This window comes from Solanum lycopersicum, chromosome 2 (genome assembly GCF_036512215.1).
Source record: "Solanum lycopersicum chromosome 2, SLM_r2.1".
Lineage (NCBI taxonomy): Eukaryota > Viridiplantae > Streptophyta > Magnoliopsida > Solanales > Solanaceae > Solanum > Solanum lycopersicum.
In genome coordinates this window covers 31,332,394-31,356,242 of record NC_090801.1, presented here as the reverse complement: position 1 = coordinate 31,356,242, position 23,849 = coordinate 31,332,394, and the positions used below count along the sequence as shown (strand labels likewise).

The following is a 23,849-nucleotide window of genomic DNA, read 5'->3' as shown; positions in this document are numbered from 1 at the left end:
TTGAACAACATAATGACTTACTGATAAAAAATCATGAAAGTTGACCTACTGGTTCTATGCCATTTCCTGAAGTAAATACGGTATATTTTCACTAATCTAGGCGTGAAAAAGGTCGTGGCCCCAGTCGTGGCTGTGGTCGTGGTCGAGGAAGAAATTTCAATCATGATGATCATCTTACACTAAATAATAACCTTCAACACCAGCAGTGTAAAAAGAAGAATGAAAAACATGATGTAGTGCAGAAGAAAAATTCAGACAACAAATGTTATCGATGTGGAGGAAAAGGACATTGGTAACGTACCAGTCGTACGCCAAGGCACCTGATTGAGCTATATCAATCTTCCCTGAAGGAGGTGAAAAATAACGCTGAAGCCAACTTTATCTCGGAAGATACTGTTGAACCCATGCATCTAGATGTAGCGGATTTCTTTGAGAATCCCGAAGGAAAGATAGATCACCTGATAGGTGATGGATCTGTGATAATGTAAATATATTTCATTTTCATTGTTTGTATGAACTAGTATGAATATGTTTTCCTAGACTTGTAAATAACTAAAAGGTTGTGTAATGTTTTTTAGTAATAATATTATAATGTTTATTTCGTTTATATCTTTTATCTTGAAGAGTATATGGATACCTCAATGATCAATCATGAAGATATTTGTGTAATTGATAGTGGAACAACGCACGCCATATTCAAAGATGAGAAATACTTCTCCTACTTGTTTAGAATAAAAGCAAATGTTACTACAATTTCTGGTAATTCAAACTTAATAGAAGGTTCCGAAAGAGCTACTATATTTCTGCCTAAAGGGACAAAACTTGTCATAGAAGATGCATTGTTCTCTTCTAAATCCCTAAGAAACCTGTTAAGTTTTAAAGATATTCACCGAAATGGATATCATGTTGAGACAGTAAATGAAAATGTTGAATACCTTGGTATCACCAAGATTGTCTGAGACCAGAAATATGTGTTGGAGAAATTATCAACTTTATCTTCTGGCCTGTATTATGCAAAAACAAGTACAATTGAAGCACACTCTATCGTAAACCAGAAGTTTACTGACTTAAAGATTTTTGTGCTTTGGCATGACCGAATAGGTCATCCTGGATCAATAATGATGAGACGAATCATTGAAAACTCAAATGGACATCCATTAAAGAACCTGAAGATTCTTACAAATGATGAGTTTTCGTGTGCTGCTTGTTGCCAAGACAAATTGATTACTAGGCCATCACCAATGAAGGTTAACATTGAATCCCCTCAATTTTTAGAACGAATACATGGGGATATTTGTGGACCTATTCACCCATCTAGTGGGTCGTTTAGATACTTTATGGTCCTAATAGACACATCTTCACAATGGTCTCATGTGTGCCTCTTATCATCTCGCAACCTTGCATTTGTAAAATTATTGGCACAAATGATACGATTAAGAGCGTAATTTCCAGATTATTCCATTAAGACAATTCGCCTTGATAATGCTTGCGAATTCACATCCCAAGCTTTTTATGTTTATTGCGTATCAGTAGAGATAAAAGTTGAACATCCTGTAGCTCATGTTCATGCTCAAAATGACCTTGATGGGTCATTTGTTAAGTGCTTACAATTGATAGCAAGACCTCTACTTATGAATAGTGAGTTGCCTACAACTGTTTGGGGTCATGCTATCTTACATGCAACATCACTTGTTTGTCTCAGACCGACTCATTATAATAAATACTCCTCATCACAATTGGTGTTTGGCCATGAACCAAATATTGCTCATCTTCGAATTTTTGGATGTGCTGTATATGTGCCTATAGCACCACCTCAGCGCACCAGGATAGGCCCTCAAAGAAGGTTAGGCATATATGTTGGGTTTGATTCACCCTCCATAATTCGCTACCTTGAGCCATTGACGAGAGATTTATTCACTGCAAGATTTGCAGATTATCGATTTGATGAAACAAATTTTACGCAATTAGGGGGAGACAAAAAGAACTTGAAAATGAAATTGCATGGAAAGTTTCATCATTATCTCATTTTGATCCAGGCTCCCCTATGTTTGAACAAGAGATCCAGAAGATCATCCATTTGCAAAACATAGCAAATCAAATGTCAGACGCATTTACTGATTCAAAAAGGATAACAAAGTGGCATATTCCTGCAGTTAATGTGCCTATCCGAATCGACGTCCCAAAAGGACCATCTACAAGTTTCGTAGCTTCTGAATCACAAATACGCCTGAAGCATGGTAGACCATTGGGTTCAAAAGATAAAAATCCTAGAAAAAGAAGTACAAAAAATGACACTACAAAAGAATCTCATGAAGAAATTCAAGATATTCCTAAAGAGATCAGTGAACCCGAGACTCAAGTGAATGAAGAACTCTCAATAAGTTCTACAGGTGATGAATAAGTTTAGATCGATCAAAAATCACAGTGGATAATGTTTTCGTATATGATGTTGCACTTAACATTATGAAAGGAAATGAGGATCTTGAACCTCTATCTGTCGAAGAATGTCGACAAAGATGTGATTGGTCAAAATGGCAAGAAGCAATTCAATCAGAATTAAATTCACTTGCTAAGCTTGAGTTTTTTGGACCAGTAGTCCAAACGCCTAGTGATGTTAAATCAATTGGCTATAAATGGGTCTTTGTATGAAAAAGAAATGAGAGAAATGAGATTGTAAGATACAAGGCACGCCTTGTTGCACAAGGATTCTCTCAACGACCTGGTGTCGACTTTGAAGAAACATATTCACCTGTAATAGATGCAATAACTTTTCGATATCCCTTCGATTTAGCTGTACATGAAAATCTTGAAATTCATCTAATGGATGTGGTTACATCTTACCTTTACGGTTCACTTGATAATGAAATTTATATGAAAGTTTCGGAAGGACTTAAATTGCCCAAAGCATATAGTTCAAAATCTCGGAAAATGTATTCAATCAGATTACAAAAGTCATTATATGGCTTAAAACAATCAGGGCTCATGTGGTATAATCGCCTTAGTGAGTACGTGATAAAACAAGGTTATATAAACGATGTCATTTGTCCTTGTATATTTATTAAGAAAATAACATTGGAGTTTGTTATTCTTGCTGTTTATGTTGATGACATTAATCTCATTGGAACTCAGAAGAGGTTCAAAAAGCAATTGAATATCTAAAGAAAGAATTTGAGATGAAAGACCTTGGAAAGACAAAAATTTGTCTTGGACTACAAATAGAATATTTAGTAGACGGGGTCTTCATCCATCAATCTGCCTATACTGAGAAAATCTTGAAATGATTTTACATGGGCAAAGCACATCCCTTAAGTACTCTAATGGTTGTCCGATCACTTGAAGTGAGTAAGGATCCTTTCCGACCTCAAGAAGAGAATGAGGAACCTCTTGGTCCAGAAGTACCTTATCTTAGTGCAATTGGGGAACTTATGTATCTTGTCAATGCCACGAGACCTGACATAGCATTTTCTGTTAATTTGTTAGCAAGATATAGTTCTTCCACTACGCGAAGACATTGGAATGGAGTTAAACATATATTGCGATATCTAAGGGGAACTAGTGATATGAGTCTGTTTTATACTAACATAGATAGTGCAGATCTTGTTCGTCATGCAGATGCAGGTTATTTATATGACCACATAAAGCTCTATCACAAATAGGTTATCTATTTACATACGGAGGTACTGCTATATCATGGCGATCTACGAAGCAGTCTATTATCGCTACTTCTTCAAATCATGCTGAGATAATAGCCATTCATGAAGCAAGTAGAGAATGTGTATGGTTAAGATTAGTAATATATTTTATCAAAGAAAGATGTGATTTGAAGTGTGACGTCAAGATACCCACAATGCTCTTTGAAGACAATGCTGCATGCATAGCTCAATTAAGAGGAGGCTTTATAAAGGAGATAGAACGAAACATATTTCACAAAAATTGTTCTTCACACATGATCTCCAGAAAAATGGTGATATTGATGTGTGACAAATTCGTTCTAGTAATAATCCAGCAGATTTATTTATCAAAATCTTTACCAGCCTCAACTCTTGAGAAAATGGTTCACAAAATTCAAATGCGAAAACTTAACCATCTGAATCGTGGTTTTTATCATGGGGAGTAAAATACGCACTGTACTCTTTTTTCCTTAATCTAGGTTTTGTCCCACTAGGTTTTCCTGGAAAGATTTTTAATGAGGCAGCAAGTAATGCGTATTATGTATGTCTATATACTTATATAGACATCCAAGGGGGAGTGTTGTAAAGTATTTTTTGGTGCCACATGGCCCCAACCTTTAATAGTATTGCATCACTTGCAAATGGTATGCATATCAATTATGCATGCTACATGGAACTCTTCTATTGGTTGAATATTATCACTTGGCCAATAAGGAGGCCGAGTTATACATATGTGTATTAAACTTATGGCTATAAATAGCCATTGTACATATAGATACGTATATACACTTTTATGAAATATATTACTTCCTCAATTTTCCTTCTTTTAGTATATTAATTTTAGTAAGTTCATTTATAACAGCACTATCCTAAGTAGGGGTGTCAATAAAAAAAATATATACACTATCATTTTTACTATTTTAATCATCATCATATATTATTACAAGTGGCAAAAAATATATACACTATTATTTTTACTATTTTTAATCATCATCATATATTATTACAAGTGGGAAGATTCAAAGCCAAAGTTAATTTACCATTTTACCCTTATATTAAAATAATTAGAATAAATATTATAAAATATAATTAAATATTTAATAAATAACTTATTTAAATTAGTGCATAAAACAAATTCACATTAATAATTAATTTCTCTTTTGTTTTTTTTTTTTATAAAAATCAAGAGTATTTGGGGAGTTCTTTTAAAAAAATTAATTTGATATGGACTAAAATCATCGAACTAATTTAATGCAAATTAATTGTATCTACTCAAAACTCATCCTAGCTACTGCTAAAAATACCTAGAGGAGGGTGAGAGATTCTCAAGCAAAAAATTAATATTGCTCATCATTTTGTATTGCAGTAATTTCCTTTTGTTTTTATCCACTCCTCCTTGTCAAGTTTAAGTATTTTGTACATCCTTTTCTAATATTTTGATCGATATACTTTCTTATATTTTATTTTTCTATTGGAATATCTTGTGTCCTATATGAAAATTAGTGATATACAATTCATGTTTGATGAAATTCATTAATTAGTTAATTTGATATGCGACTATCGATAGAGTGTTTTGTTGTAGTATAAATATGTTTTCGAGATTATTTTTTATTAGTAGTGAGAGGAATAACTAAATGAGAAAAATCACATATGATGATGGCTGCAAGTGTGTTTCATATATATCAAGTGTTTATATTATTTGCATATGTACCAAATTGATGACGTTTTTTAGAACTTATAAGTTGTATGCATCAAACTTCTATTAAATGTGATGAGAAACTATTTATTGTTGATGTAGAATTTTAATTATGGATGAAAAATTGTGAACTGAGGTTTCCAGATTATTGGTTGGACACATAAATAGTTAAGTAATAATGTCCAAATTAGAATGTCTACTTTAGCATTAGATGATATTATTTTATTTAAGAGAATGTGATGTTCTTCTGCCTAATAATTGAATGTTAATTATTACTCATACCTATAATTTTTTAAAAATTGAAAGTTGAATATGAATATTCTCTCCACTATTCTATAAAAACACTTTCAAAATTAAATTTCAATATGCTTTTTAAGAACCAATTTACAAAGATTTATGTTATATGCATAATTCAAAATGAGAAGAAAAATGAATGAGAAACTACAAATTAAGGATAACAAAAAATACTCAAGTATTCGTAGTATATTTTTTTTATTATTTAGTGAACATAATATAAATGGTAAAAATCCTATTGCTAATTTCAGCATTCCTATTTTATAACTCAATTTTTAGTGTATAGAAATTTAATAATAAAAGACAAACGTGCAACACACGTTCCCTAAAACTAGTGTATAAAAAAGTAACTGGAGAAAATTGATGAAAAGGCATCCTTGAAGTCTTAAATTAACTATTAGTGACAATATTATTGATCAATAAAAGGTCAAAGACATTTAAATAATTGATTAAGTTAATTGGCGACTCAATTAATATTTTTGGTAAATGTATAATCTTTTTACAAATACAAAACACTCCATACACTAAATAAATAAACTTTTTTTTCTCTCTCTCTCTCGGCTGCGTAGACGATCATCTTCTCCAAAAATTGAAATTGCTTCGTTCTTCCAGCCAATTTCTCCAACAACTTTCAACTTTCGATGTGTAACTTTTCAGCTTTCGATTTATTCATTCTAACCAGTCAAGGGAACATTGATTTACGGGTAAAGCTTTATTTTTTTTTTTTGAAAAAAAATTGGGGGTTTTTAGTTTATTTTTTAAAAAAGAAATATAGGAATGAACAAATCGTTGTACGTGTTTTCTGTTAAAAATTAGAGCTTTTTATTTAAGTTTTATTTATTGATTTCATTTTTTTGGTTTATCAAAATGTTATTTGGGTATTTTTATTATCACTTTTATATAATATTTGCTGCTTGTTGTAGTTTTAGTATATACTGTAGTGCAATTTTGGTCAGTTTAGGTTGTCGGTTTGTTTATTCAAGATATTGCTGCAGTTTTGATAAGTTTTAGCTGTTGGTTTAGTATAGGTATTGCTGCAATTTTCTTCCAGTTTTGTTAGTTGATTTAGTGAAGTTTTTGCTGCTAATTTGTGCATTATTTTTGTGCTGTCTTCATCCAGTTTTGCTGCTAATTTGTGCATTTCTCTATCTATTTTTTAAGTCGCGTTTCCTCATAAATGACTACTTTTAAGTCATTGTTAGGCTGAGTTTGGAAATATGCATATTTCTGTATCTATTCTTACTTTTAATTCATTTTCTCATCAATTTGACTATGTTATATGATCCAATGCCAAGTTTAATTGATAGATTTTTTTTGTTGACTGTGAGTGACTGTCCCCTTTTTTATTTTTTTTTCATTGGTTGAATTTGTACATGTGTGATGTAAAAGTGTAACAGAATATTATTTATTTTACATTGTAATATAGATAACTATATATTTGAGACCATTTCAGCTTTTAGAAGGAATCCTTGATCTGAAATCTGAGTAGTTTTGGACTAGACACTTGTGACTTCAAAAAAAGATAGTTATTAATGCTTTAGAAATGGTTGTAACTTCAAAAAAAAATATGACTTCAAAATCAAATGGTCATCTATTGCAATAGATGGGTAATCTATTGGACGAAAAGATAAGAGTTTGTGTCTGTTTTGCTTTCATCCAACAAATGACTAATATGTTGCAATAGATGAGTCATTTATTGGACGAAAACTTAAGAATTTACTACTTATTTACTTATGTTCAATAAATAACCTTTTTTTTGGCAACGAATAGGTCATTTGTTGGACGAAATCTCAATCATTTGATGGTGTTTTTCTTACTTCCAACAGATGACCCATCTGCTGCAACAAATGGGTAATCTGTTGGAAGAGAACTTGATTGTTTGCATTTGTTTAGATTTCTTCCAATAGATGGTCCATCTGTTGCAACACATGAATCATTTGTTAAAAATACAATTTATAGGTAAATATTACAATAAGTATTTTATTTATTATAATTTATAGATTAGTTTTAATATAAACTATTTTTATTTATAGATTGTACATCCATGGCTTTTCCCCTACAGAGCAAGAGTTGCAAATGCCATTTTTTAACTCTAGGAATCATAAAAAATCAGATCCTATAGTGGATCTGATAAGAAAAGAATTGGCTAGAATAACAACCATCAAGAGGGAAGCATTTATTATTCCTGGTGATGTTGATGATGTTTCCATAAATGTTGGTGTTGATCTTGATGTTGATGTTGGTGTTGATGTTGATGTTAATGTTGATGTTGATATTGGTGATGTTGGTGGTGGTGATCGTGTTGATGATGTTGTTGGTATATATGACATCGTAGAAGGTATGGGCTGCTGAAGTCATATTTTTGTAACCTGAAGAACCTAATATGAATTGTAATTGATGAACACTTGTTATATTAAGCTAATCATATAATTTAATTGTTGATGACAATTCATATGTGACCCCTCATAGTTGTCTGCATATTTCATTTAGACACATCAAGTTAGTCGTGTACCTATTAAACACTTTATATGTTCAAAAGTGATTTCTATTAGACACAAAATGCTGACATGACAAAGCAAGTGTGTTTCACCCTACTCAAGCGCGTGAAGCAGTTAAAAATAATATTTTAATTTATGTATTTTTCAATTTATAAAAAAGATAAATAAATAATAATAATTAATTTTTCTCTGAAAAAAAAAGAAAAGAAAAAATAGGAAGCATCTTCTCCTCCTTTCTAATGGTTCCCTCACTGCAAATCTGCAATTATTTGACCAGTTTCTTTACCCACATCCCACCCAACCATCTATCTCTCTTTTTCTGCTTTCTCCTTCTTCTTTTTTAGTTTTTTTATGTAGATCTAATTAAAACCTCTGATATTCTGGAGAAGCTCAATTGATTCTGATGAAAATAATATGAATTGATTAACTATTTGTGACAAAAATCGTTTTTTCTTATAATTGTGATAAATAATTAATAGTGCAAAGACGATGAAGACAATGTATGGAAGGTTTTAACTTTCAATGCTACTAAAATGAAAGGTGAATGGGGGTTAGTTGAGCAATAATGGTGTATTTTTTACGCTATTGTAACAAAGAAGAAATTAGAGATGGAGGTGATGATTTACTAACTGTTAAGACGCAACGCTTCAGTGGAAACAGAAAGATCGATGGAGAAGAAGAAGAATGAGGGTAGAGGCTAGGGGAAATAAGGTTCAACAAAGAAGAATGAGGGTGGGGGTATGGGTGGGGTAGGTGATGAGATAATTCAAAAATAGTTTCTTGCTTTCTTAAAATACCTTCTAGATTATTTTAAAAGAGTTTTATAAATCTTATTTAATCGTCATGTGTCATCATTTCATTGGTTCATTTCACATGTATATGCTTTTGAGATACACACATTTTATGTCTTTCTATTGATTGTCCTTTTGTGTCTAATAGGTATATATTTGTTAAGATTAAAGTGTTCAATAGGTACAAGCCAAAATTAAGGTGTCTAAATGAAATATGCGTACAACTTTAAGAGCTGCATATGACTTAAGCCTTATATTTAATTGATGTTCTGTTATTTCATCACAAATTCCATTATATCTTAGATTTATAAAATGTTAAATTATACTATTGCAAATAGACATATGTGGATCATATATTGCAAAAATAATACAAATTAGACATTTGTTTTACCATATTTGCAACAATTGTTCATTGCAAAAGATGAGCATATATTGGTCATCTAATGCAACAAATAATATAGATTCGACTTTTGTTGTAACAAATTTCTATATTTGTTGCAACATATGAATCATCCATTCCAACAAATGACCATATATGAGTCACCTAGTGCAACAAATAATGCAGATTAAACATTTGTTGTAACATATGTGTTATATTTGTTGCAATAGATGAATCATCCATCGCAATAGATGAGCATATATTGATCATCTATTGCAACAAATTATACAAATTAGACATTTGTTATAACAAATTCTGACATTTTTTTTGCAACAAATGAGCACATATGGATCATTTATTGCAATAAATAATACAGATTAGACATTTATAATAGATGAGTTATCTATTGCAATAAATAATGCATTGAGATTATAGCTAAACTTAAAATGTAAAGACAATTATAATTTAATAACTTTATTTATCACTAATTATGGGCTAATGAAGCATTTCATATCAAAATAATCAATTGATCACTTTATTTAAGACGAATACAACTAATTGATCATGCAATTACTCCATAAGACATTGAAAATGTAATTTGTCACATCTGGGAATAGCCGTAGACGTAACCGCCGTTGCCGTCGTCTTTGAGGACTAAGATTAGCCTCTTAGCGTACATCATTACATTCATAGGTTAAATTTAGCGGAAAATTTGAAACTTTTCATTACATCTACTTGGAGATTTACATAGACCTCTACATACAAATAGTATATATATATATAGACCCTTCGTATAAGAAAATTACTTAGTCTACTACTTTTATTGAACATAAGTATATAAAATATGACATAGTCATAATAGTCATCTCATCTCATAACCATCTAATAAGAGTGTAATAACTTGGGCATAACCCATACATCAAGTAAGAATGCCTCACATAGACTATACAATGTTTCATACTAAATGAAAAGGAAATAAAATAATAATCTTAAACGCAAAACAACTCCATTAGCTAGATAGTGGCATCGCCCTCGGAAAGTGAGGACCTACCCTACATGGATGAATAGGAGATCCAATACTTGTTCAATTATTCTTCATAAACACTTCAACGAGCGGAACTTAAATGTTGGAAAAAGAGAAGAAATGGGGTTAGTACACCACTTATACTAAATATGAGACCATATGCACACATACTTTGAAAACATGCTAAGAAAAGGGTCATTTCATAAAATATACATTTTTTCATTTAAAAACCTTTATGCATATTCAATAAGATCATACCAACCAATAGAACATGTTCATTAAGTCATAAGCATGTACATCACAAGACCAACAACATCAAAAATAGTCAAGTCAACATACATATACTATAATTGAACATATAGCCAAGTAACCCTATCATCAAGTTATAATATCAACAAGCATGAATTAGAGTACATTTCAACATAACCTAATCAAGACAATTACCGATGAACTCCTATCAAGTCAACAAGTGCAATGACCAAGCAGAAGCCCCATAACCTTACTCAATAAAGTAACCCAACAAGAATCATCACTAACATCCTACTTCACATATTATAACATTTAAGAGTATATATCATCTTAGTTTAACCATATAGACCAACACATATTCATAAGTGACACCAATCAACATATAGTATCAACAATGTACAAGTTCATCATTAACATGTCATATAGCATTATAGACATTTTTATACATAAGAACATCGTCCTAAGACTCCCTCTAAGGATAACTAGTGCAATGTTTGGGTAGAGTCCCATACCCCTACCTAGACTGAGCTAAAACCCTTACGTCATCTTATTTAGAGTTCAATCCTTTAGTTTATTTTACATTTTGGGAACAACTTGCCCTAACTAAAATATACCACATAAGCTAATGTGGAATCCGGTGTCATGGAACCCTCCACAAAAAGAAGGCGGACAACTTGCCAAGGTAATACCAAAACATGAACATAGCATTTACGTGGATCCACTAGCTAGTATTCCTATGGGGCAACATAGTGCAAAAACTAGTAGATATAATTGGTACCCTCTTTATGATACATGCATTTTAGTCGACAATCTCAAGAGTACATAGTGATCTTACCTTCCCTTTGTGGGAAGGGACACTCCTCACTCTAGTTCACTCGGTGCTAAGCTAGAGTCCCTTTTTGAAATGTCTATAGTGTCTTTATTAATCATCATAGCTTATTTTAGGTCATAGGGTCTAACCCTTGTATAACATCATCATCATCATAGCTCAATACGAATTTCATGAGTATTATCCTTTCATCACAATTCATATAGGTGAGGTTAGCATATTAACATTCTCATATTATGATAAGGCACATTGGTAAATCATTCACCATCCTAATAGCATTTGCATCTTCAGATAACAACTAACAAATCATAGTCAAGACATTTTAATTCAACATCATACCACCATATCAATACGAATACAAAGCATACTCCAATACAACATCATGATATAATCACGATTTACCACAATTTGAAGTAAAGGATAGGGATCATAAGACTTATCAAGTCTCCTCATAATCCATCATCAAGGTCTTACCACAAACCCTTAATTCAACCCAATTAGGGTATATATCATCATAAATCAATAACCAACATTATAACACGTCTATAAGAATCACTACATCACAATTCAATACTAGATCATAACTTAAGACAAGATACTCAGGTCAATTTACAACATACTTTATAACCTAGATTATCTTCCCAAGAACTAGAATGAAAGACTATAAATCACCCTAATTCATTGATTATTAGTGTAACAACATCATCCAGTAGTAATGAAACCAATAACCAAGTAAATTGAACCAATACAACCTAATTCATATCAAGATCAAAACCTAGGGTTAAGGGGAATAGGTCATCTTCTACAAACTAGACCAAACCATAAAGATATATCATAAATAGGTTAAAATAAATGTTAATTTAACCATAATATAAAAAATAGATCATAAACAAATCAATTCATAACATCAATTCATATTTGATGAAAACCCACTTGAAAACCTAACTTTGGAAATCAAGTTGATGGAACCCTTTAAGGAAACAGGTCTCAAAGATAAATTAGATCACATACCTTGTTAATTTATGAATATTGATGGAGAAACCTTGGTATTTTAATCCCTAAAACCCTCCCCTATCTTGGTCTTCAATGGAGTCTTCACTAGAGAGAGAAAGAAGGGAGAAGGAAGAGAATTTGGATTTGTGAGTTGTGATTAGTCTAATGGGGTTAGGGTGTTTATATGGGGTATTAATTAACTTAATTAGACTTTAATAAGCCCATAAATAATTAATTATTACCTTATTTAATTAAAGTAACCCAAATAAATACGAGCAGCAGAAATAGGTCCCTCACCCACGAGACCCCGTCGACGCCTCGTGTGTTATTTGACAGACCAACCCCCCTTTCCGTGCTGCACATCCGTTGATGAGTTCAGAGTGTGTGCAAAAGAGATTTTTCAAGTATTTGTCTAAGTGTTGGTCGACGGATGTCATCAAAGCCCCATCGATTCACACACGTTTCATCGATTTCCTCTCGTGGGGACAGATTGCCCACGCAGTGTTTGACTCCAACGTGCAAGGGTCCTTCTCAAGGGCCCTTGGTTGGTACTTGAAGAGTATTACCTGAAAGTTTTTACTATGAATCAAATCTAATATGTGTTATACACCCTTCCACAAATTTTCATGAACTTCCGACTCCTAAAAGCTAGTCAAATGGGCTAAGGCAATTTAGTACCTCCTTGAACTAGTTTCCGGACGTCATGGAAGTTCTTGGATATTTTGGTTTCTAGACTCTCTAAATTACTTATAATAATTATAATGGACCTTAAAACAGTGTCTATACCTTAGGAAATTTATGTTAGTCTCTAGAACATTTCTTGAATTTTCGAAGTGTTACATTATCCCCCCTTAGGAACATTCGTCCCCGAATGACACTAAAATTCTTTTGAAGGAAGGAATAGACTCAAGACTAGAAGAACAACCAACAAAAACACATAACAAAGTGAGTCACAATATAAATCATATCACTTTACTCAAGGCAATTCAAAAACATTAAATACCACACATAAGGGACATTACATTATGAGGAATATCCTTGTCACAACAACAAGAGCTCAACATAGTATTTATGAGTCAATTATGCCAAAGTTCAACCTAAAAACATGCTACATGTAATTTCATAAAGAATCACCGTATCAAAATGCACGACATAACTCAAAACAAGCAAAATTGCAAAAAGAAGTTTCAAGCCAAAATGCACATTCACTGTAATTTACTGTAACTATATAAAAAAAATGCACCTTTTTGCAAAACTTCACTAAAAATCAAGAAACTTAAAATTTTGTCATTATTTTTTATTATTAGTAAGAATACTAACCTTAGTTATCAAATATATGAGGTTAATGGGACTTCATATCGGTCTCGGCCTCCCATGTTGCACCCTCAAGTAGGTGATTCTTCCATAACACCTTTACAGAAACTAGTTCTTTATTCCTCAATTTCTTTACTTGCCTATCAAGGATTTGAACCGAAACTTCCTCATAATAGAGGTTATCCTTCACACCAATACCTTCAATAGGAAGACTAGACTCGGGATCACCGATACACTTCTCATGGAAACATGGAAAACTGAATGAACCGAAGCCAATTCACTAGGAAGTATCAATTCATAGGCAACCTTACCAAACCTTTGCAAGATTTCATTGGGACCCACATGACGAGGAATCAACTTCCCTTTCTTGACAAACCTAACTACCCCTTCATAGGCGAAATTTTCAAAGACACATTATCGCCTTCTTCAAACTCTAAATCCCTTATCTTATGATCGGCATTAGACTTTTGCTGACTATAGGCCGTTTGCAAGAGATTCCTTATAATATGAACTTTATTTTAAGTCTTATAAATCAATTTGAGGCCAAGAAGTGAAGTCTCACCGACTTCAAACCATCCAATAGAAGACATACACCTCCTACAATACAAGGCTTCATAAGGAGCCATGGATATAGATGAATGAAAACTATTATTATAAGCGAAGTCCACCAAAGGCAAATGCTTATCCAAATTTCCCTTAAAATCAACAATACAAGATCTAAGCATATCTTCAAGGGTTGGAATAATACGCATCGCTTGACCATCCGTTTGGGGATGAAAAGTGGTGCTTAGCTTAACCTTGGTACCTAACCTTTTTGGAATGACCTCCAAAACCTAGATATGAATTGTGCACCGAGATCCGATATGATGGATAAAGGAATACCATGGCGACACACAATCTCATCTATGAAGATCATTGCATAATCTTTTATCGAATGAGTAGACTTGACGGGAATAAAGTGAACGGACTTGGTTAACCTATCCACAATCACCCATATAGAGTCATATTGGTTTTGAGTTTGAGGCAAACCTACTACAAAATCCATATTGATATCCCCCCACTTCCAAGTAGGAACTTGGATTTCTTATAGTAAGCCACCTTTTGATGTTTGACTTTCACGTGTGTGCAATTTGGACACTTGGAAATAAATTGCACTATATCCTTCTTCAAACCTTCACACAAAAATACTTCCCTAAGGTCATGGTACATTTTTGTCGAACACGGATGAATGGAGTAAGCGGACACATGGGCTTCCTCAAGAATCCAGTTCCTCAACCCATCTATATTGTGAACACATAACCTTCCTTGATACCTCAAGACACCATACCCTCCTAAGGAGAATGCCTCATTAAGATTACCCAGAACCGATTCCTTCAACTTCATCAAGGTTTGATCAAGGTGTTATTTGTACTTCACCTCAACTACAAGGATGAATCGGAGTTATGACGGACCATAAAACCACCATTTGGAGAATCTTCCAACCTCACACCCAATCTAGCCAACCTATAAACATCTCTCGCTAGGTATTTCTTGACTTCCTCTATGTGAGACATACTACCCATGGTCATACGACTTAGAGCATCTGCAACCACATTGGCCTTATCGGGGTGATAGAGGACACTCATGCCGTAATCTTTCAACAATTCTAACCACCTTCTTTGTCAGAGATTCAACTCCTTTTGGGTAAACACATATTGGAGACTCTTCTGATCGGTATACACATCAACATGGACTCCATACAAGTAATGCCTCCATATTTTTAAGGCAACTACCACGGTTGCTAACCTAAGGTCATAAGATGGATAGTTTCTCTCATGCACCTTAAGTTGCCTAGAAGCATAGGTTATTACATTCCCATGTTGTATAAGGACACACCCTAAAACCACTCGGGATGCGTCACAATACACAATAAAACCCTTTGTACCCTCCGATAAAATCAACACCTGAGCAGAAGTAAGCCAATCTTTCAAGATTTGGAAGCTCTTTTCACGTGCCTGCGACCACTCATATTTCTTATTATTTTGGGTTAAAGTAGTCAAGAGAGATGCAATAGACTCAAAACCATCTACAAACCTTCGATAATAACCCGCTAGACCAAAGAAACTCCTAATGTCGGTTGGAGTCAATGGTCTAGGCCAATATTTCATCGCCTCAATTTTCCTTGGATCAACCTCAACTCCCTCACTACAGATGATATGACCAAGAAAGGCTACCGACCTTAACCAAAACTCACACTTGCTGTAATTGGCAAAATATTGGTTCTCCTTAAGTACTTGTAACACCACCCTCAAATGATTCATGTGATCACCCTCATTTTTTAAATATACCAAGATGTTGTCAATAAAGACAATGACAAATGAATCTAGGTAATTTTGAAACACTCTATTCATGAGATCCATAAATGATGCGGGGCATTTATGAGACTACGGGACATTACAAAGAACACATAGTGACCCTATCTAGTCCGAAATGTCGTCTTTCGTATATCCTCACCTCTCACCCTAAGTTGGTGATACCCCGATCTCAAGTCAATCTTAGAGAAGTAGGTTTCCCCTTGGAGTTGATCAAACAAGTCATTAATTTGAGGGAGAGGATACTTATTCTTAATAGTAATTTTATTGAGTTGGCGATAATCAATGCACATTCTAAGGGGCCCATCCTTCTTCTTCACAAATAAAACCAGAGCACCCCATGGAGAAATACTAGGTTAAATGAAACCCTTGTCAAGTAAATCCTTGGGTTGACCCTTCAACTCTTTCAATTCGGTCGGATCCATCCGATAAAGAGGATTTGAAACGGGATTTGTATCTGATAACAAGTCGATACCAAAATCAGTTTCCCGTTTGGGAGAAAAACCGAGACATCATTAGAAAAGACCTCCGAAAATTCCCTCACTACGGGGACCATATCCAAAATAACATCAAAATCAAGCATATCAAGTTCTACTAGTTCAACATAATAAAATCTATAAGGCAACATTGTAGGATAATTTCTATACACCCTTTTGCAACGGTCGACTCACCCACCGGGGTTGACACTATAAAAGGTTCATGCAAAATATCAGGCAAAATGTCAAACTTTTTAGATAATAGAGGAGTAACAAATGATAAAGTAGCACCGAGATCAAGTAAGGCATATACATCAATAGATAAGACTTTCAACATAAAGGTCACCAAGCCGGGAGAAGTCTCTTGCTCACCCCTAGAGCGGAGAGCATAGAAGCGGTTCTTGTTTGGAGCCTCATTTGAACCACTTGCTTGATCTTGATCATTACCATTGTCTTGAACCCTCACATTAGGGCAATCTCTAACCTTGTTCCCACTTTTACCACAACCAAAACAATTATCCGTCCGTTTAAGACAATCCCCGTACTGTTTCTTGCCACACTTTCCACAAGTTAGCTTTTCGATTGGTGAACCAGTGCTCTTTCCCTTCTTGGGCTTAGGGTTAGACTCCCTATCATCCATATTCTTAGGGAACTTAGAAGGAACTTGATTAGAAACCCGCTTCTTAAACCTAGGCTTGTCTTGTATCTCAAGCCTTCCCTTTGAAGAACCTCAATCAAATGATCTTACCTTCTTGGCCTCCATACTCTTCCTCTTAGCCCTTTCATCTTCTGCATGTTGCGAATGAACCATGAGATGAGTAATGTTCATGTTGTCATGTAGCATAGCCGAATGACACTCCTCTTATAAATCATCGACACCCTTGTCACAAAATGGCTCATTTTATCTCTAGGATTAGAAACCAAAGAAGGAGCATATTTTGACAATTTAGAGAGTTTCAAAGAGTATTCATGAACACTCATACCTCCTTGGCAAAGGTTGATGAACTCCACCACTTTACCTTCCCTCTTCTCCCTAGGAAAGAACCGATCAAGAAAATCCTTCTTGAACACTTCCCAAGCCATGAGTCCACCTCTTAAAGGCCTATTGTCCCTCCATTGGATGTACCATGCTTGAGCCACATCCTTAAGTTGATAGGTGGCTAACTCGTCCTTCCCACTAGTCGAAAATCCCGTAGCATAGAAGATATTATAGACTTCATCGATGAACTCTTGGTGGTCTTCTTCAACCTTAGACCCATAGAATGTAGGAGGGTCCATCCTAGTGAAATCCCTTAGATGGGAGGACATGGTAGCAACTTATTGATGAGATGGGGGTACAACCTCCCGATTAGCTTGGGCCGTCACAGCTTAGGATTGAGTAGTGGCACCTTGTGCTTGGGTAATAATATCTTGGGCCATTTGGATGAGATCAACCCTTATGTTCTCATCCGTCAAAGGAGGAGAATTCACCGGGGCTTGGTCATCATTCACATCTTCCTAAACAGGAGGGGACTTAATCACCACGGGGAGGAACTCCTGCATTGGCAATCTCTTCTTCAAGTCTTCATACGCATTCCTTTGAGTATTCATTTCCTATAATCACAATAACAGGATTAGATACAAAAACACATAGAGTTAACACTCTAAAGGCAAGATATTGGACTTCCAAGAAAGTGAGAGTTTCCTAGGCATCATGTAGGTTCCTATCCATAAGTGTGGCGCCCTTCACAATTATGAATACGAACTTACATAGACGTGGTTGAGAGATACATTGTCTCAAATATTTTTAACCTCATGCTGTGATACCAAGTTTGTCACATTCGGGAATAGCCGCTAGACGTAACCGACATTGTCGCTCTCTTTGACGAGTAAAGTTAGCCTCTTTACTTACATTATTACATTTATAGGTTAAATTTATCAGAAAATTCAAAACTTTTCATTACATCTACTCGGAGGTTTACATAGACCTCTACATACACATAGTATATATATATATATATATATATCGAGTATACATAGACCCTTTGTATAGGAAGATTACTTAGTCTTCTACCTTTATTGCACATAAGTATATAGAATATAACATAGTCATAATAGTCGTCTCATCTCAAAACCATCTAATAAGAGTGTAATAACTTAGGCATAACCCATACATCAAGCAAGAATGCCTCACATGCGCTATACATTGTTTCATACTACATGAAAAGGAAAGAACATAATAGTCTTAAAATCAAAACAACTCCATTAGCTAGATAGTGACATCACCCTTTGAAAGTAAGGACCTACGCTACTTGTATGCATAAGAGTTCCGAGCCTTCTTCAAATCATCTTCAAAAGCACTTCAATGAACGGAACCTAAAATTTTGGGGAAAAGGAAGTTATGGGTTTAGTACACCACTTGTATTAAGTATGAGATCATATGCACACATTCTTTGAAAACATGCTAACAAAAGAGACATTTCATAAAGTATGCATTTTTTCATTTAAAAGCCATTATACATATTCAATAAGACCATACCAACCACTAGAACATGTTCATTAAGTCATAAGCATGTACATCACAAGACCAAAAACATCAAAACTAGTTAAGTCAACATATACATACTATAATTGAACATATAACTAAGTAACTCTATCATCAAGTCATAATAGCAAAAAGCATGAATAGGAGTACATTTCAACATAACTTAATCAGGACAATTAGCCATGAACTCTTATCGAGTCAACAAGTGCAATAACCAAGCAAGGCCTTATAACCTTACTCAATCAAGTAACCTGACAATAATCATGAGTAACATCGTAATTCACAAATCATCACATTTAAGAGTACATATCATCTTACTTTAACCCTATAGACCAACACATATTCATAAGTGAAACCAATCAACATATAGTATCAACAATGTGTAAGTTCTTCATATAAATGTCAGATAGCCTTATAAGCATTTTTATACATAAGAACATCCACCTATGACTCCCTCTAAGGCTAACTAGTGCAATGTTTAGGTAGAGTCCCATACCCCTACCTAGACTAAGCTAAAACCCTTACGTCATCTTAGTTAGAGTTTTATCCTTTAGTTCATTTTAACTTTTGGGAACCTCTTGCCCGAAACAACATAGACCACATGAGCTAATGTGGAATCCTGTGTCATGAAACCCTACACCGAAAGAAGGTGGACTACTTTTGTTGTACCAAAACATATACATAGCAACTACGTGGATCCACTAGCTATTATTCCTACCAGGGCAACATAGTTCAAGAACTAGGAGATATAATTGGGAACCTCTTTATTCTACATTCATTGTAGTCTCCAATCTCAAGAGTACATAGTTATCCTACCTTCCCTATGTGGGAAGGGACACTTCTCACTCTAGTTCACTCGGTGCTAAGCTAGAGTCCATTTTTGAAATGTCTTTGATGTCTATATTAATCATCATAACTTACTGTAGGTCATAGGGTCTTACCCTTGTATAAAATCATCATCATCATAGCTCAATAAGAATTTCATGAGTAATATCCTTTCATTACATTTCATATAGGTGATGTTAGCACATTAACATTCTCATATCATGATAAGGCACATTGGTAAATGAATCCCCATCCTTATAACATTTACATCTTAAGCTAACACCTCACAAATCATAGTCAAGACATTTCAATTCAATATCATACCATCCTATAAATCCTAACAAACCATACTCCAATACAATATCATGACTTAATCAAAATTTACCACAATTCGAAGTAAACTAAGGATAGGGATCATAAGACTTACCAAGTCTCCTGCATAATACATCATCAAGGTCTTATCACAAACCCTGAATTCAAACAAATTCTGGCTTACATCATCGTAAATAAATAAAAAAAATGATAAAAAGTCTAGAATAATCACTACATCACAATTCAATACTAGATCATACCTAAGACTAGATACTTAGGTCAATTTACAACATACTTCATAACCTAGATCATCTTCTCAAGAACTAGCATGAAAGACTAAAAGTCACCCTAATTCATTCATGATTGGTGTAACAACATATCTAGTAGTAATTCAATCAATAACCAACTCATTTGAACCAATACAACCTAATTCATATTAAGATCAAAACCTAGAGTTAAGGGGAATAGGTCATCTTCTACAAACCAGACCAAACTATCAATATATATCATAATTAGGTTCAAATTCAGGTTGATATACCCATAATATCAAAGATAAATTATAAATAAATCATATCATAACATCAATTTCGTATTGGATGAAAACCCACTTGAAAACCTAACTTTGAAAATCAATTCGATGGAACCCTCTCAGAAAAGAGGTCTCAAAGGTGAATTAGGTCTCATACCTTGTTAATTTATGAATATTAATGGATAAAACTTGGTATTTTCAGACCTAAAAACCTCCCCTAGCTTGGTCTTCAATGGAGTCTTCACTAGAGAGAGAAAGAAGGGATAAGGAAGAGAGTTTGGGTTTGTGAGTTGTAATTAGTCTAATGGGGTTGGGGTGTGTATATGGGGTGTCAATTAACTTAATTATTCTTTAAAAAACCCCTTAATAATTAATTAATCCCCTACTTAATTAAATTAACCCAACTAAAAACGAACAGCAAAAACATGTCAGTCACCCACGAGACCCTGTCAATGCCTCATGTGTTAATCGACGGACCAACCCCCCCTTCCGTGTTGCACATCTATCGATGAGTTCAGAGAGTGTAAAAAAGATACCCCTTCAAGTATTTTTCTAAATTTTGGTCGACGGATGGCATCGACTCCTCGTCAATCCACACACGTTTTGTTGATTGCTCTTCGTGGGTGCACACTGCCCATGCAGTGTTTGACTCCAATGTGCAAGGGTCCTCCTCAAGGGACCTTGGTTGATCCTTGGCGAGTCGTACCCAAACGTTTCAACTATGAATAAACTATAATATGTGTTAGATACCCGCCCACTAATTTTCATTAATTTTCGACTACTAAAAGCTAGTCAATTAGGCTAAGGCATGCTAGTACCTCCTTGAACTAATTACCGGACGTCATGGACGTTTTGGTTTCTAGACTTCCTAAATGACTTATAATCATTATAATGGACCTTAAAACAAATTCTAGACCTTAAAACACTTATGTTAGGGTCTAGAACACGTCTTGGATTTTCGAAGTGTTACATAATTGAACTTATTAATTAAAAGGTAAGTTAAATAACTTTATTCATTACTAATTATGGGGTAATGAAGTATTTCATATAAAAATAATCAATTGATCACTTTATTTAAGACGAACACAGTTAGTTGATCATCTATTTACTCTACAATATATTGAAAATTTAACTGAACTTATTGATTAAAAAGTAATTATAATTAAATAACTTTATTTATCACTAATTATGGATGAATGAAACATTTTATATCAAAATAATCAATTACTCCACAATATATTGAAAATGTACTTGAACTTATTAATGAAAAGGTAATTATAATTAAATAACTTTATTTATCACTAATTATGGACTAATGAAGTATTTCATATTAAAATAATCAATTGATCACTCTATTTAAGATGAACATAATTAGTTAATCATGTAATTACTCTACAATACATTAAAAATGTAACTAAACTTATTGATTAAAAGGTAACTATAATTAAATAACTTTATTTATCATTAAAAAATGGATAAATGAAGCATTTCATACCAAATATACATAGATTTGATTGAAAATGATCAAACATAAGTGCTCATTGGTTGCAATTGATGTTCATATGTTGCAACAGATTAGTATATACACTTGATTATTTTCAATGGGAGGGTCATCTATTGCAACAAATAATACATATTAGACATTTATTGTAATAGATTCCTATAATCGTTGCAAGAAATGATCATATTTATCTGATTATTTTCAATTGATGGATTATCTTTTGTTACAAATAATGCATAGGTAATGTATATAATGTAAAATATGCAAATTTTGTTGCAATGGATGAGAAAAATTAACCAAAATGAGTTAAAATTATCTCATTCACAACTAAGTACAAAATAGCCATTTCACTATTATAATAATTATGGAGCATTTCGACTCAGGCATGTTTTTCTCTTGTGTCCAATACTTTTACATATTGAACACTTATTTATTCTTGTTGAAAATGATTCCCCGACTCCACGTCTCCTCTTCGGTCCCCTTATTCTCGGTTTTCTTGGGTCAAACACCATTTTCACTCTGGATGTGCACATTTAAAACAATACACACTACTCGAATTAATCGTATTTGCAAGTATGAAATCTTTTTAAAGAAAACTATATGCAATGAAGTGAGTGATTCTTCTTTGTTCATGAATGTCATTCCTAGGTAAAAACCTATCTCATCATCTTGAAGATTGTTCAACTATTTTAACTGAGAACTGCCCCCTATATCAACAATGAGTGAAGATGTTTCGTCCTCCTCCAAATCATATCCAATGTCATCATTTGGAATATTCATGTTTATCTCATTCAACTCATCATTGAATATATTTGTTTGGTATTGTTCTATATTTTCATTCTCTATCGATTTTTAAACAACGCACACCCTTAAAACAGACCTAGTTGCATCACTCAGATAAGCACCAAATGAAGTTGATTACTTATCTTAAAATGTAGGACCCTCTGATTTTCAAAAGACTTGTGCATGTAACTAGTGACAAGATGATTTGGTTGAGAATTTAGTCCACAATAGCTAATGATTGAGTTCACAAAATCATTATACGAAATATCCCTTTGGACAATTATCAATACTGACTCTAACATGTCACCATCTTTCCAACGCCAAAAAAAATTGATTGTTCTTCTCAATCAATTCACCATAACAATCAACAACTATTGTTATTGATTCTTTTAATAATGGTGCCTAAGGAAATTTATTAAAAATATTTAGTAATGATTGTATTGTAAAGTTGAGTGTCTATATACAGTTAAAAATTATATGCACAATCAATGTCTCAACAAGTCAATCATCTATTGCAACAAGTAGGTCATTTGGTGCAGCATATAGTTAACTTGTTGCAATTGATGATTCACTTGTTGGATACATGTACAAAACCAGAAGCTTATCCAACATGTAAGTTAAATATTGTGACAGTTGAATCATCTGTTGCAACAAGTAATTGATCTATTGCAATATATGACTTACCTATTTGGACAAATTTCTTCTTTTGTCCTAGTTTGTCCTGGTACTGTAACCTATATTTAACGAGTAAGCTGTATTTTGCAACAAATAAGTCGTCAAATGCAGTAGATGACTCATATGTTGCAATAA

General features: G+C 33.6%; 1 protein-coding gene and 1 long non-coding RNA gene across 2 annotated transcripts; one reads left to right on the top strand and one right to left on the bottom strand.

Moving 5' to 3' along the window:
* The first annotated feature begins 6,162 nt into the window (after nucleotides 1-6,162).
* Nucleotides 6,163-8,109, top strand: LOC138342280 (uncharacterized). The gene is made up of 2 exons (XR_011215135.1): nucleotides 6,163-6,365; nucleotides 7,695-8,109. It is a non-coding gene; the product is annotated as an uncharacterized lncRNA (long non-coding RNA).
* Nucleotides 8,110-16,445: 8,336 nt separating this feature from the next.
* On the bottom strand, nucleotides 16,446-17,205 carry LOC138341984 (uncharacterized). Its single transcript, XM_069294167.1, has 2 exons — nucleotides 16,761-17,205; nucleotides 16,446-16,546 (listed from the first exon to the last, which is right to left on the bottom strand). Exons 1-2 carry the CDS (start codon nucleotides 17,203-17,205, stop codon nucleotides 16,446-16,448), a joined length of 546 nt encoding a protein of 181 aa, XP_069150268.1.
* Nucleotides 17,206-23,849: the final 6,644 nt, after the last annotated feature.